General features: G+C 46.8%; 1 protein-coding gene across 1 annotated transcript; it reads right to left on the bottom strand.

Moving 5' to 3' along the window:
• Positions 1-507: 507 nt before the first annotated feature.
• LOC120845250 lies at positions 508-12,864 on the bottom strand. Its single transcript, XM_040217073.3, has 4 exons — positions 12,858-12,864; positions 10,148-10,240; positions 8,263-8,310; positions 508-771 (listed from the first exon to the last, which is right to left on the bottom strand). Exons 1-4 carry the CDS (start codon positions 12,862-12,864, stop codon positions 587-589), a joined length of 333 nt encoding a protein of 110 aa, XP_040073007.1. The 3' UTR covers positions 508-586.
• Positions 12,865-14,344: the final 1,480 nt, after the last annotated feature.

The following is a 14,344-nucleotide window of genomic DNA, read 5'->3' as shown; positions in this document are numbered from 1 at the left end:
CACCTTCTGTACGCATCTTCGAGTTGTATTGAAAACAATAACAATGGAAGCTAAATTTGTGAGCGCGTTCAACGCGGTATTCCGGCTGGACGCAGCACCAGGGCAATTGGGGGGAAAGGGGGGGATTGATAATTTTGGGGTTGTGGCCCATAGGACTCGATGCAAAGAAATTTGTAGAGGCGTGAAATATAAATCATACGCGTCTAAAATTGTTATTACTGCTTAGTGATGTTTCATGATTGTCGTCTAAAATATTCCGGGGGAACATTACGATGTTTGTTGTTGTTCAGTCGAAATTCTCATTTTAGTGCATCCACCAAGGCGTCCCGAGAAAGTTGGGGATGATTGCACTAAAAATTGCTAGAATGGAGAAATGCGTCGGTAGGTACGTCACGATCAGGGTGTACCTAGATTACGTTGGTGCAATGCCTTGGCTTGCAACGGTGCTTTACCATCTTTGTACGTAGTGTAAGTTGCTTTAATTACATATTGTCGATGAGGCAGCCATTTTTGAGAACCGCTTTATTTTCACCATCACAGCACGGGGTCAACAACCATGCGTGTTCTCGGGGTTGTTAGATCATGCCTAGCAGACTACGCAGTTCTTTGCACTCGCGCAGTTCTTCTCGCAGTCTGCTAGGGTCGCGAACTTCTGGCAGTTGTGAGGTCCGGTCTCCGACGGGATGGTCTCGCATTTCTTAGTGGTCGGGTTGTACTGTGCAGTCGCTGTAACGACGTGGCTAGGGTCATTTGTGCCCGGATTAGTGCAAGCTGCAGGGAAGAAAAATGAAAGGTTATTGAAGGTCCTCGCACTCCTTTATAGGTTTTTGCTGAAAAAAAAAAAACACAGGAAGGACCATTAAGCGCACGACTATAATGTCTCTGACAACACGTCTCCGGGTGGTATACTTACCGATTTATAAGAAGTGGTCCCTCGATTTCCGCCTGATGACGTCATGCTAGGGTTCTAGACACTCGCCAAGAAAGTCAGTGATATTGGTGACCACCGCGATTGATCAGGCCCCGAGCTGAGATTGGCCAGCGCCAAGGTCAAGCACGGCGATGTCCAATCCCTGTGATCGGCGATCTCGTACTCTTTCTTTCCGAGGGACCAAACTGAAGCCAAAAGTGTAGGCTGTCGCCAGCCGCGAACCTGGCGGTGTCACAGACGCAGTGGTGGGTTTGGCAAACGCTTGTTTTGTTGCAGGTCAGTTCACTGAAGCTTCATCAGACAGGGGTTGTGACGTGGCGAGGACAGCGACACTCGCGTTCGCTGTTCGTACTTTTTGTTGTCACTTCTAGTTGCGGCCGCCAGGATTGTAACATCCGACAGCATGCCCCTCCGGCTTCTGTGACGTCATTTGATGCCAGTTAGCGACCACTTTTGATGTGTGGGCGAGTCAGGACGCTAACCACATCATTTGAAGGCGCGTTGAAGGTACCATAATGTGACTACTAGCCTCGGGGTAATGAATACACAACCTAATATGCGGTGCTACGCTCATCCGAATAGAGACGGACATCTGCGTGGATCAAAAATGGTTTGGACAAAGTACCCAACCTAGCATAAGAATTTAGACACTGCAGTGGTTCGAGACAAAAGAGCCTAGAGGTTCACCTTAATTTGCCGCGATGTCACTGATTTGGTTCATAATCTTTCAGTCTGTTCAACCGAAAGTTTATGTTGGAGAGCTTCATACTTTAAAACCTTTTTGAACTTTACTTTTCTGAGTTGTTTTGGAGACATCACACCATCTTTAGCATAAACATATATATATATTTTTTTTAATTTGCGGGAAAGGTGAAAGTCTAGTATTTTAAAAAAATGTCATGCGAAATACGACATTTAGCATGACATTTTTTTTAAATACTAGACTCAAGGACAATTCTAAGTAAAGTATTTAAATGAATTTCTATGTTAATCTATATACTAATATTTTGTACTACATTCAGCGCTCATGGTAATAAAGAGTCTGCATTAGTATACACCCTCAAATAAAAGCAGAAAAAACAAACGATCTATAAAGACCCAGACAAGTACTTTTTTTATTAAAGTGATGAGTGAAAGGCAGAGAGCTAAGCCTGGAGTTCTGTCCTAGCTGGCTACTCTGCACAGGGGAAAGGATTACGGGATGAAAAGGTAAGAAGAGGTGCGTAATGAATATGAGAAGAGAGAGCTGAAAGGATGATGGGTTGAATAGTTAAAAATATCAGTCTCTGCCTACAGGGATTGCATCACCCGGGTGTCCTCGAGAAATCGTACCAGGGCTTTTGTGGCTTTCATTGAATGTTCCGTGGACTGCCACGAGCCCAACACTTTGTCACTGGAGACAGGTCGGTCGTCTAGCCTCTGAATTGTTCTGTGAAGGTCTTCTCTTTCCACGGCGTAGATGGCATATCCACAGATAAGGTGATTTGCAGTTTCCTGGACACCGCAGACTGGGCAGTTAGGGCTGTCTCTTCTTTTTAGTCGATGTAGGAAGTGTCGGGTAAACGCCACCCCCAGTCGAAGTCTGTGTAGTACTGCCTGGGACCTGCGTGGAAGTCCAGACGGATATCTAAATGTCACATGTGGATCGAGGGCGTATAATCGGGAGTGGTGGTATTCGGGATCAGCCCATAGATGTGATGTCAGGAGTTTGGCTACGTTACGCACTGGTGAGTTAGCTTCTGACTTGAAGTAAGGAATTTTCAGGGTGCACACATTTTTATGGGCAGATTTAGCCGCTGCATCTGCTGCCTCGTTGCCAGAAATCCCACTATGGCTTGGAATCCATTGGAGGCGCAGATCATGTCCTTTAACTCGGCAGCGGTTTAAAAGTAGCATGATGTTCAAACCAAGTTCTTGGTATCCGCTAGGTACCATAGCCGATTGTAGAATTTTCAAGGACACTTTGGAGTCGGTGAAGATTGTCCATGTTTGAGGTTGTTGTTTCTCGATACACTTCACCGCTTCTTGAATGTCAATCAGTTCGCTTGTTGTTGAAGATGTTTTGTGACTTGGTTTGTGCTTAATAGTTATATCTCTGGTAGGAAACACAGCAGCGGCTGTTGAGCTCATTATACTTGTAGAACCATCGGTGAAAACGTGTATACGAGATATATGAGATCCATAGAGTTCGATCATTGTATGTTGGTACAGCACCGCCTGAGGAGTGTTGCGTTTTGTATGGTTCCCAGGAATTTCGAAGGATATTAGCAGCGCAGGTATGGTCCAAGGTGGAGTAGCCGCAATTTCTGGTGTTAGAAACCTTGATGGAAATTCTTGTTGGTACAGTGCTCAAACACGAGCATAGTTGGACGATGGTCTAGATGACATAATGTCGGCTAGATAATGTCTTTTATGTCTGGTTAGATGCCGTAAATGTATTCTTAAGGTTTCTTGAATTTGAAGAACACATGCTGGGAAGTGTCGGGATTCGGCTATAATGCCTGGCGTGGACGCTGACCGAGGGAAGCCAAGACAGCAGCGCAGGGCTCGAGCCTGTAGGCTCTGTAGCATCTTCATATTTGTTTTGCACGTGCCGTTGAAAGCGGGGAGGCTGTAGCGCAAGATGCCCCCAAACATAACTTGGTAAAGACGCAGCAGGGCAGGAACTGTCGCTCCCCATGTTGTGCCGCTGATGAACCGGGCTAGTAGGACAAACGCTGAGAGCTTCTTCTTAAGATGTTGAATATGGGGCGTCCATATCAGACCCCGATCAACGACGACGCCTTTACGGAAGGTACGAAAAAATACCTTTACGAATGGTATTTTTTCTTTGCAGATAGCTAGAGGGTATTTGTCCATGCTTCGGCGTGTGAACGCGATTGCAGCGGACTTTGATGTTGATATATGTAGTCCCCTGTATTTTAAGTAATGATGCAGGATATTGAATGTTCTCTGAAGTCTTGCTTTTATATGCAATCGCGTAATTCCGGACGCCCAAATACAAATATCATCCGGATAAATCGAAGCATGAACTGTGTTAGGAAGTGTCTTAACAAGGCTTATGAGCGGTTGTCTGAAAAGTGTTGGGCTCAGCACTCCTCCTTGTGGTACTCCCTCGGTTACGCGGAAGAGTCGTGTATTTCCAGATTGTGTGGAGATGTAAATAAATCTGTTGTCGAGATAGCTGGATATCCAGCGGTATATATGACCACCCAGTCCAAGTTCTTCTAAGATTTAGAATGGCCCTATGAGTGATAGAATCGAATGCGCTCTTGATATCTAAGAATACAGCGGCACACATGCGCCCCTCCGACTTAGATTGTTCCACTGAAGTCACGAGATCAATTACGCTGTCAATAGAGCTTCGGCCTCTCCGAAATCCGGACATTATATTTGGGTAATACCCGTTTTGCTCTAGATACCATTCGATACGAAAGAGGATCATTTTCTCCATCAGTTTACCAATACACCTCGCAAGAGCTATAGGGTGGTAAGACGATATATCAAGCATTGACTTGCCTGGTTTAAGTAGAGGAACTATTCTACTTTTTTTCCACGTCAGAGGTACAATACCGGTTTCCCATGAGATGTTGAAAAACGCTAGAAGCCGCGCCTTCGCCTCTGATCCCAGGTGGATTAGGTCTGAGTACCTCACACCGTCAGGGCCGGGTGACGATTTCGCATTTGTAGAACCAAGTGCAGCTTCCATTTCTTGCATACTAAACGGGTCATTCATTTTCCCGTTCGTTGTGGAAGGAATGGCAACATTAGCCTTGGATTTCTGCTGTTGGCTATTTGATGAGCTGGTGAGCATAGTGCAGTATTCTTCGGCTATACGTTTTTCAGAGCATTGCTTATGCAAAGCTAATGCCTTAAATGGACGCAGTTGATGGGGGGTGGGGGGTGTTTTTAGTCCACGCGCAATTTTCCATACGTCGGTGTATGGCTTTTTGGGGTCCATTAAAGCGCATATAGATTTTCAGCGTCGCCAACCAAGTTTTTGTAGGTGCCGCCTCGTGTGCCTTTGGGCCTTCCGGGCATCTCGCAAATCATTCGGGTCTTTTGTTCGTCTTACTTTGCGCTCTGCTCGACGGCGAATTGCGCGCAAGCGTTCATATTCTGAATCAATGGTGGATTGGTTACTTGAAAGGTTGTAAGTTTTGGTAGCAGCTTTCCTCGATTTCGGAATGTCGCTCTCGAACGTAGACAAGCTTGCAGTGTTCTTGCAAGCCTGCTCCATTGAGGTTTTATAAGTATCCCAGTGTGCTTGTTGAACTGTATTTCTATTTGGTGTGCCTTGAAACGACTCGATTATTATGTAGGTAGGAATATGGTCGCTTCCGCGCGTCTCGATATCAGTGAACCAGTCCGCAGAAGTGAGAATGGTGTTTGTCATAAATGACACGTCCAGACAGCTGCTGCAGGTTGTACCGCATAGATAAGTTTGGCTCCCGCCGTTTAATACTGATAGGTGGTGTGCAGCAGCGAGGTCAACCAGGCGTCTTCCTCGTGTATTCATGTGCAGACTTCCCCCTACTGGATGATGTGCGTTAAAATCGCCGGTTAATATATGCGGAGGGGGACAGTTGTTCAGAATGTCTTCGAGTCTTTTTTATTCAAATCTGACCCCGGGTGGAATGTATGCTGCAATTACAGAAACCTTACACTTTCCATGTTGGATGGTTACACACACATATTCATTATCCGGATGGTGTTGAACGTCGTAAGAAACATATGTGAGTTCTTTGCGCACAGCAATCATCACTCTTGCTGGTCCTGATATTCGTGCGGAGTGAAATACTTCATACCCCGAAAGGCGGAAGTCACTACACAGTTTAGATTCACATATGGCTAATATAGGAAAACGGTACTTCTGAATAAATTGACGAAAGTCCGAAAGACGTGCTTTCAATCCCCTGGCATTCCAATGGAAAATGGTAGCTCGTTGAATTTGATCCTCAATGAGAGAACCATCCTTGGATAAATGGGATGGCTGTGTCGATAATTTTAGTTAGTGTGCTGGCAAATGGTGATGAGAGTTGTTGAAATAAGACTCGGAGAGCATTGATTGCAGCCAGTAAAAGGCCACCGATATTCAGCGATGAAGAAGGTCTCGATGAGGTTTCCGGCAACGCTTGCCTATTTGGCTCAGGAGACCTCTCCACGTTCGACGTGTCCATCGCTTGTTCCTTGTCGGCATCGACTTGATGGAGGTCAAGTCCAGTATTTTATTTTCTGACGGACTCAGTCGAATGATGTTTTTGCCAATTATGCAGCGATTCCTCGACAGTGGGAGCTGGTGCCGTGGGATTAGTTGGTGTTTCTGCGACCTTGTCTGTATTGGCAGCCCTGTTAGGGAGGGGAGGAAACATCGCCGTGTCGTTAAGTGGAACTTCATTGTCCGTGGCTGGTTGTTTGGGGTTTAACTTGCGCTGGGCAACAACCAACTGTCTATGGCTGTCTTCTTGTGGATGTTGACTGTGGCATCACGTTTTGTAGTTTTCTAGATATTATTTCCCGAGGTGCTTCAGGAGCAGTAGACGATGACACTTTTTTGACAGCGGCCTTCGCCGTGCGGTAGTCTGCATGATTGGAGCGACGATATTCAGTAACGGCCTTTTCTTCGTGCCATTTAGGACATTGGCGTGAGGTAGAGGGATGTTCAAGTCCACAATTGACGCAATGTGGTGTCTCGTCACAATCGGTACCCTCGTGCTTGGTGCCGCATTGTATGCACAAAGGTGATATGCACGCTGCTGCGACGTGCCCTAGTCGTCCACATAGCTTGCATTGTGTTGGCTTCTCTAAGTACTGGTTTACCTTGTGGCGTACAAAGTCAATGTGAATAGCATCTGGGGCACGTGAAGTTGAACATGTAAGTGCTACAGACTGTGATATTCCCAGCCTGCATGCGTACCCTTATGACGGAGGGTTCTGATTTTGCGCATTCGAGAATTTCCTTCTCGGTGATATCAACCGATACACCATGAATCACACCAACTGCCATACTGCTCGTGCGTGGTTCATATGCTCTTACTTGAATGCCACACAATGTGGTGATGCGCAGAAGTGTTCTGGTTGTGTCAAAGTTACGTGTCTCCACGGCGAGGACCTTGCTTTAGTCTTAGTCTTGCGTTAGGACGAATGCTTATGATTCCTTCTGGGCAGTTGGCTTTTAGAGCACTGGTTAGCTTGACAGGATTAAGGGTTTTTATTTTGATCTGTGGATCTTGCGGTGTAAATATGACAACGTTTCCTAGTGCTGTGCCGTTAGGAATGGTCGTGTTCGCACTAGATCCAGAGCTTTTCCGGATTCGTTTCTTTTTTTTAGGGAGCAGAAATTCGCCTTCATCATCAGTTGAAGCTTCGCAACTTGATATTTCAGTTTCTGTCTCATAAGTTGTATTTTTCTCGATAGCTTGTTGTAGGTCATCTTGCCTTTGGGATGTAGTAGCCGGTGGAAGTGGTGAGGTCATTATCAGTCCTTGCGTCTCGTTAGAAAGGTGCTCACTCATGGATGTTGAGGGCGGTAGGTCAGGCTTTGAGCCTGGGTTGCTCTTGAAATGGGAAATTTGGCGTTGTGGCAATCTAGACGTTGCAGATGATCGGGTCCATGGGGCCGATGATGTCTGGAAGCCAAATATTTAGAACTGGGATCTTGTGACAGCTCCGTGGTCTGTAGAGGAGGCTTCTAAGATGTCATTTTCGTTGGTAAATGTTTTCAGAAACCCAAAAACGCAAAATTATTTGCAAAATTGCCGAGCACTAACAAAAAAAAAGCGTTCGTAGAGCACGGCAGCTTCTTCTTCTTTCCAAAACAAGTACTAACACCGCAATAAACTCTTTAGTAATAAGCCTTTAGTAGAATGATCGTCTAATTAGCTAATGTTACAGAGAACGGCGGCAACAATCTCCAGAAGGAAAAACTACAGGCGATGGTGTATACCTTTGCAAAAATCGCCTTCTGTGCGTCACCCTTTTTCTCTGCTGGGCTGTGGAACGCCTACTGCAGGAGCATGCGCTGTTACTCCGCTGTGCGGTAGATAAGACGCTGCGCATGCTTCCACAGCTCAGTGACTCAGCCTTTTTCGCTCGAATGATAAGCGATGGAAAGGTCTATACTGGGTTATAGAAACTCTAACTTCCATAGCCTACTGTACCCGCAGTGGTAGTTTTTCCTTCTTGAGATTATTGCCGCCGCTCGCGGTAACATTAGGTGATTATACGATCATCCTACCAAAAGTTAACCACTTGTTTAAAGAATGCTCATGCTAACGGTATTCGATAACATGTTAAGTTGCCCACTAAAACGACTAAAACAGTTTACCTACCCTGTGGATAGGCGCAAGTGTGCTGAGGTCCAGAGGCGGCCTCCGTCTCTGCAACCGAGTAGAACAATGTTACTAAAATGCAAGTGAGGCTATAAATGAACTGCCAACATTTAAAAATCCTCCTCGCGTATCGCACGACTATAGGGGTAATTTTTGTGAGCGGTCCCATTTTATTGAAGGCCCGTACAGAAAGCATCATTCACACCCAGGCGGCACGATAGAGAAACGCTTAAATCGGTCTAACTTTGGCAATCATATAGGATCTTACTTTACCGAATAAGTTTATGCACCAAAACGTTAGTTAGTGCTAAAGTAGTTTTCTCTGCCTTTCCTATGACTTTTTTTCTAGTTCGCCACACAAGCGACAGAGAGCCAAACATGAGCCAAGTTTGCCAAGTATCAACCGAAGAACCACCAGCATTAAAGTCTAATTTTGGCACAGGCTTGGAAATATTGGCCCGAAGTTGCCAGGTGAAAACCGAACAACCGGAAGTTAAGCCTAATTCTGGCACTTCCGCGGGAACTGAGGTCCAAAGGAGCCAGGTGACAAACGAACAAGCAGAACTCGATGAAGCCTATATCCTGCACTTGTTTGGCCATTTAAGAAAGGAAATACCTAGACTTAAGAGTATCAAGTTTGGTTACCTGCCCTTATATGGCTTTCAAATTCCTAAATCGCAAGCGGAAAAAAAGAAGTTTCCCTGTCAAGAATCGTGCAATTTGGACAAACTGGTGTTCGACTGCGCTTGGCTTTGCAATTACTTGTGTTGAGGCATATACACCAGGGTGAACCACCCCTGCACCTAAGCGACGCCACGTTTGGCTTGTAAAAGGTAACTCCAAGTTGCGTCTCGAATCAAATCTTCGCAAAGCAGGCTCGAATACGACTGGCGACTGTCTTCCACGAGTGATACACTAATTTAATTCCCACATCAGGATTACAGCGATTATTTAACTTGCATTATATCTAGATGCTTCGTCTGCGGTTGGCACCACACTAGCAAGGACCGCATATACCAGACCGTTCAAATAATTTTCTTCCGCGCGCTGTCTTTGTTGCCAACTGGACAATGGAACCAATACTGAACGTGTGCAGTAGCCCTTTTCTGTGAAATATAAAAACGACACGCGTGATGACTCCGCATTTTTCACCTGAGCCATGGCGCTGGAAACGTGTGCACAAAATGGGGAGGAAGAATACGGTGTCGTCCAGTTCATCTTGCTGTCACGAGTCTCTTACTTCCCGTTACGACGCTCACGATCATCGTCTTTGTGCGTGTCTGGTTTAGCCACTGATAGCAAACGAACCAATGACATGGAGCCATGACGACGCACTTTTAGCGGCGCTTCATTGGCTTCGTCGGATCGTATACGTCTGCGCTCAGAGTTCAGTGGAGTATAAAAATCCTGCAACATCGCGTCAGTTTGGTATTAATACTCCGAGAGACCGCAAGGCTAACTCCGCAAGTTGGTACCTAACACTCCGCATCCAGACTCCGCAAGACCAACGTTTAGTCGACCCTGAATCCACTAAATGAACACGATCAAGCTGTGTTAATTGGCCGGTATCGTAAAAAAATTATTAGCCCCAAAAACTCCCTCACACTTATCCTCATGTAGTACGTCATACGAACGAAAGACACGGAGTTAGCTGCAGAGGTGCTGACGAAATTATCTGCGTACCCGATATGTTTAAACGCTCCGAAAACATGTCTGAAGATAGTCTTGAGACATGTCTGAAGACAGAGAAACACGCGCCTCAGACCGTGTCTCCAGACTCGTCTTTGGTTCAATGTGTATTTGCGGTGTGACATCGGCTCGACACGTTCCGACTGCAGACCAACGTAAAGCAATGAGCATGGAACGTGGGTCGAAATATACTCACTACAGGTTACGGCGAAAAGAAACGCCAGCACGAAGACCACCTTGACGGCGCTCGCAAAGGTGACTGCCATTATTTCTGCGTCTGGTACGACTGCTGTTGTCGAAGAAGAGGACAGGTGATGACTACGGTGAGACGCTGAGCCTCATATATCGCTTACTCGCTAGGCAATATTTTGATCCGCGTGGCGATGTGCTGAAAAAAAAGAACTAGATTTTATTGTTACGAAAAAAGAATATAAGTAAAACGTCAGGTGTGCCACGTGCGTGTTCCCAAACCCTGCCAGTCTTTTTCAAAAAAATATTTCTGCTGAGCTTCTGCGGGTTAAACTGGAAAGCGAGGACAAAATCGTTAATTAAATTTCTCATCTACGAAGCGTTCCATTTTAGAAAACAGTTTTACGACCAGAACTATGCATTATTTTTAAAGAAAGGTCACACCGGGAATTGTAACCGCACGTGTTTAAGGAGCACGGGTATAGACTGATTTAGTATACTTTTTTCCCTTCGGTTTTGTCGGTCTCTTTCACCAAGCTGTTGTGGCTGATTATTGAAAAGCCTGAAATGCTTTTTTATCGGAACCTGCCCAGTCCCAAAATGTTGACCGTCCGTCCGTCAGTCCTTCACTGCAATTCACGCTAAATTTAGCGGGAAACTTGACGTCGGGTGACTCGACGTCACGTGACCTATAAACATTTGCAAGCAGCCGCGCTTCGAGAGCTAGTCTGGCCACCATTCACGGAAAACGCTTTGTTTAGGCGGCAGTCTGGAAACCAGGGGTATGCATCAGCAACGCTTGACGATCAGACGATCTACTGACACCAGTAGGAAGATGGCGGTGCCCAGGGGCCGTACCTGCTAACGTCTATGGAAGGATACAATTAGCCTTCTAAATTTGGTTGGAACGTGAGCTTACCGGACCTTGCCTCGCTTGACCATCCCACCAATTCTGTTTCCCAGCTAAATTTAGCCTGAAAATTGTTGTCGCGTGACCTGACGTCAGTTGACATGTACACCTACTCGGTTCCCTCACTAAATTTGGCGGGAAAATTTACGTATGGTGACCTGACGTGCGTTGACCTATATACACCAATTCAGGTTCCACGTAAAATTTGGCGGGAAATTCATGTCACCTGACCTATGAATAAAGTCTGCTTCCTTGCTAAATCGATAAAATCTAGGGTCTTCTTCGCTCCTCGAAAAGGCTTTTAATGCCTCCTAAAAATGTAAGCGAAAGATCCTTTAATAGCCGCATTTCGTGCATTATATGCCACTTGGTAGACAAAGGTCGCTGTCAGTTTTAATAAACATCTAAAGTATACATGGGGTTACATATATTGTCATAGAAGAAGCAAAAACGACAACAACAACAGCAATCACAACTGGAGATTTAGCTTAGGTATAGTCACTAGAAAGTTTAAGAATCGCAGGGCGCGGTTAACTCTTTTCGCCCTTCCTGCTTCGTGATTGGATCTTCGATTTCCGTATCGGCTAATACAGCAATCTGATTGGTTCCAGAGCGATAATGAGATGCACCGCACTCGTCCCGCCTTACGTTTCTTAAATGGATGCTGAACCGAAGAATTTAGTGCCCATAATAAATGGCGCACGTTCTTTCCACGAGCCAGCAGCCGCCGGTGTGCACGAGCACACGCAACAAAAATGACGTCAAAGACCTCCATTCGCGGTTAAAGGGGCGATGCAACGACTTTTGTATTTTGCGCAAAAACCGCTTAGAACGGATCCCTGACGTTAATGACCTGTGAAATACCCGTTCGTTTTTCACCACACGCAATTGAAGTCGAAGAAAAAAAATTAAGAAAAACGGGCAGAGCTCGCCCCCTCAACTCGCAGTCGGAACAAGCGGCCACGTGATCTGGAGCCGATTATATGCCGCCAATGTTGATCATAGCCACGCGCTGGGGTTGGCAAAGCACAGGACACGCGCTGAGTTCCGGACATTGTAATGGCTCGGCTATTGTCGTCGTTGCAGCGATTGGACACAGGACACTACCCGAATGCTTCTCGAGATATCGATTATCACGAGCCACAATCGAGTATTCATGCCATGCTCGGGTCCAATCTATGAGCCGCATTCAAATATCGTCACTGGGCGGTACTGCTACCGCCGAGCTACGTCATCAGGTTTTGCGAAGGAGAGATTGAATGAAAACACTCGGTTTTGTCCTCAAAATTACAGCGCAACAAAGAAGTTTCTTGGTCAGTGGCGTTGCTTGCGAGTATCCTTGAGTCCCACTACTGCCAGTAAACTCGTGTGAAGTGAAAAATATTCCCGTTGAATATCGTTGCACCGCCCCTTTAAGATGACAGTGAAATGTATAGGCTTCGGGCTAAAGGAGAATAAAGACAGGCTTTCCAACTCTACAAGTGAAAGCTAGGTGCTTGTTAGACCAATTAATCGCTTACCTTTTACACCAGACACCACTGTGTAAATGAAAAACTTGTCTTTATTCTCCTTTGGCCCGAAGCCCATACATTTCACTGTCATCTTAACCGCGAATGGAGGTCTTCGACGTAGCTTTTGTTGCGCGTGCTCGCGCACACCGGTCGCTGCTGGCTCGTGGAAAGAACATGCGCCACTTATTATGGACACTAAATTCCTTGGTTCAATATCCCTTGAAAAAAAAAAAAAGAGAAAAATGAATGTGTTTAACACACATAAAACACCATGTAATAACTTATTTGCGACTTACTTATCATATGCAAGTCCTGCAAAGTTGAGTGAACAAACCGGGTGAGAATAATTTGAACGCGAAAGCATTAACTGTCCCATGGGGCGAACCGGCGTTATCAGCTTTTGAAGCCGTGCGCCAAACGTCACTTAAATTCCCCTGTCCCATTGGAGCGAAGCCTGTAGTCTCTTGCAGCGAATTTATGGATAGGATCCCATTGGCTGGCGCGCGTCATAGTTTCAAGGAGCAAGGCTCCCATTGGCTGGCACGCGCCATAGTCTCAAGAAACGCCACCCCACGGCGCTGCGAGCCCCGTGGCGGCTCGCAGCGCCGTGGTTGCGGCTGAGTTGCGGTGAGCGGACGTGTTTCCTGGTTCTCCTCGAGCATCCGAAGCTAAGTGCCAGTTTTTCTTCTTTTCTCTCTCTTTTTTTGAGAGTTGATTGGAAGTGACTATGGGTAGCAGTATTAGGTTTGAACAGCAGCAGTTAACGTTAGTTTCGCAAAGTAGGCTCTGTTTGAATTTTTGGCGGGAAGGGACGGTTTGTTCCCGGTCTAGACATGGGTCTAGATTTGGGTCGGCATGACAAGGGTGGGGACGAGTTGGTGCAGTGCGAGGGGTGTGGGAGGTGGTGTTACCTGGAGTAGACGGGTTTCGGGAGCCTGGAGGAGGCGGCGGGGGTGAGTTTCGAGTGTCGGCTTTGTGTGAAGCTTCAGCAGGTAACTGGGGAATGGGAGGGTAGAGTTCGGGAGATTGAGGCCCAGCTTAAGGCAGAAGGAGAGAAGCGGGTGGGTCTCGAGGCCCAGGTAGAGGAGCTGACTAGGCAGCTTAATCACGAGAGGGAGCAGCGGGTCGGCCTCGAGAAGCAGGCGGAAGAGCTGGGGGAAGTATGGAAGGCGGGTTTAGAGGAGCGTAAGAGGGAGTGTGACAGTAGGGTAGAGCGCCTGGAAGGGGTAATTCGAGCGAGTGAGAGTAGCGAGGGAAGAAAGGAGGAAGTGTCTGTTCTAGCGGGACGAACCACCAGTCTGCAGGCTGGGGTCCCTGGTGGTCGGGAGTCCGGCCTGTTGGCAGGCGGGCTCGACGACGCTGGAGAGCTGATTGAACCTCAGCTCAATGGCGCCTTCGAGCAGCAGGCGTCGGGCAGTCAGGTGACAGGAGATAAGTCGCAGGACAAAGGCGCGCAGGCACCAGGGGGATCTAGGGTACTGGTAGTGGGGAACTCTAACGTAGCACGGGTTAGGAGGGGTGTACATAACAGGGTGAAGGGAGACCAGAGGGTAACCGTAGAGGTCCAGCCAGGGAAGTGTATGGTGGATGCTATGACCGCAGCACGTGAGGGGGTGTGGGATAACCGGGAGGGAAGGAACCTAGTAATAGTTCATGCGGGGCTTAATGATGTGCTGAAGGGCAGGAGCCAGAACCTCGGAAAGCAGCTAAACGTGGGAATACGTAAGCTGAGGGACGTGTCTGAGAATATGCATGTGGTTGTGTGCACCATTCCAGAAGTTCG

This window comes from Ixodes scapularis, unplaced genomic scaffold (genome assembly GCF_016920785.2).
Source record: "Ixodes scapularis isolate PalLabHiFi unplaced genomic scaffold, ASM1692078v2 PGA_scaffold4__175_contigs__length_147842914, whole genome shotgun sequence".
In the NCBI taxonomy this organism is placed as follows: Eukaryota; Metazoa; Arthropoda; class Arachnida; order Ixodida; family Ixodidae; genus Ixodes; species Ixodes scapularis.
Note: the sequence above shows the minus strand (reverse complement) of the source record. Positions and strands in the feature narration are given on the sequence as shown.

Bases quoted from the DNA above. Each gene is read 5' to 3' on its own strand.
- LOC120845250 (XM_040217073.3), bottom strand. The intron at 8,311-10,147 runs GTGAGTATATTT...ACTCGGTTGCAG, and splicing joins TCTTTTCGCCGTAACCTGTA to AGACGGAGGCCGCCTCTGGA. The intron at 772-8,262 runs GTAGGTAAACTG...TCTTCCCTGCAG, and splicing joins CACTTGCGCCTATCCACAGG to CTTGCACTAATCCGGGCACA.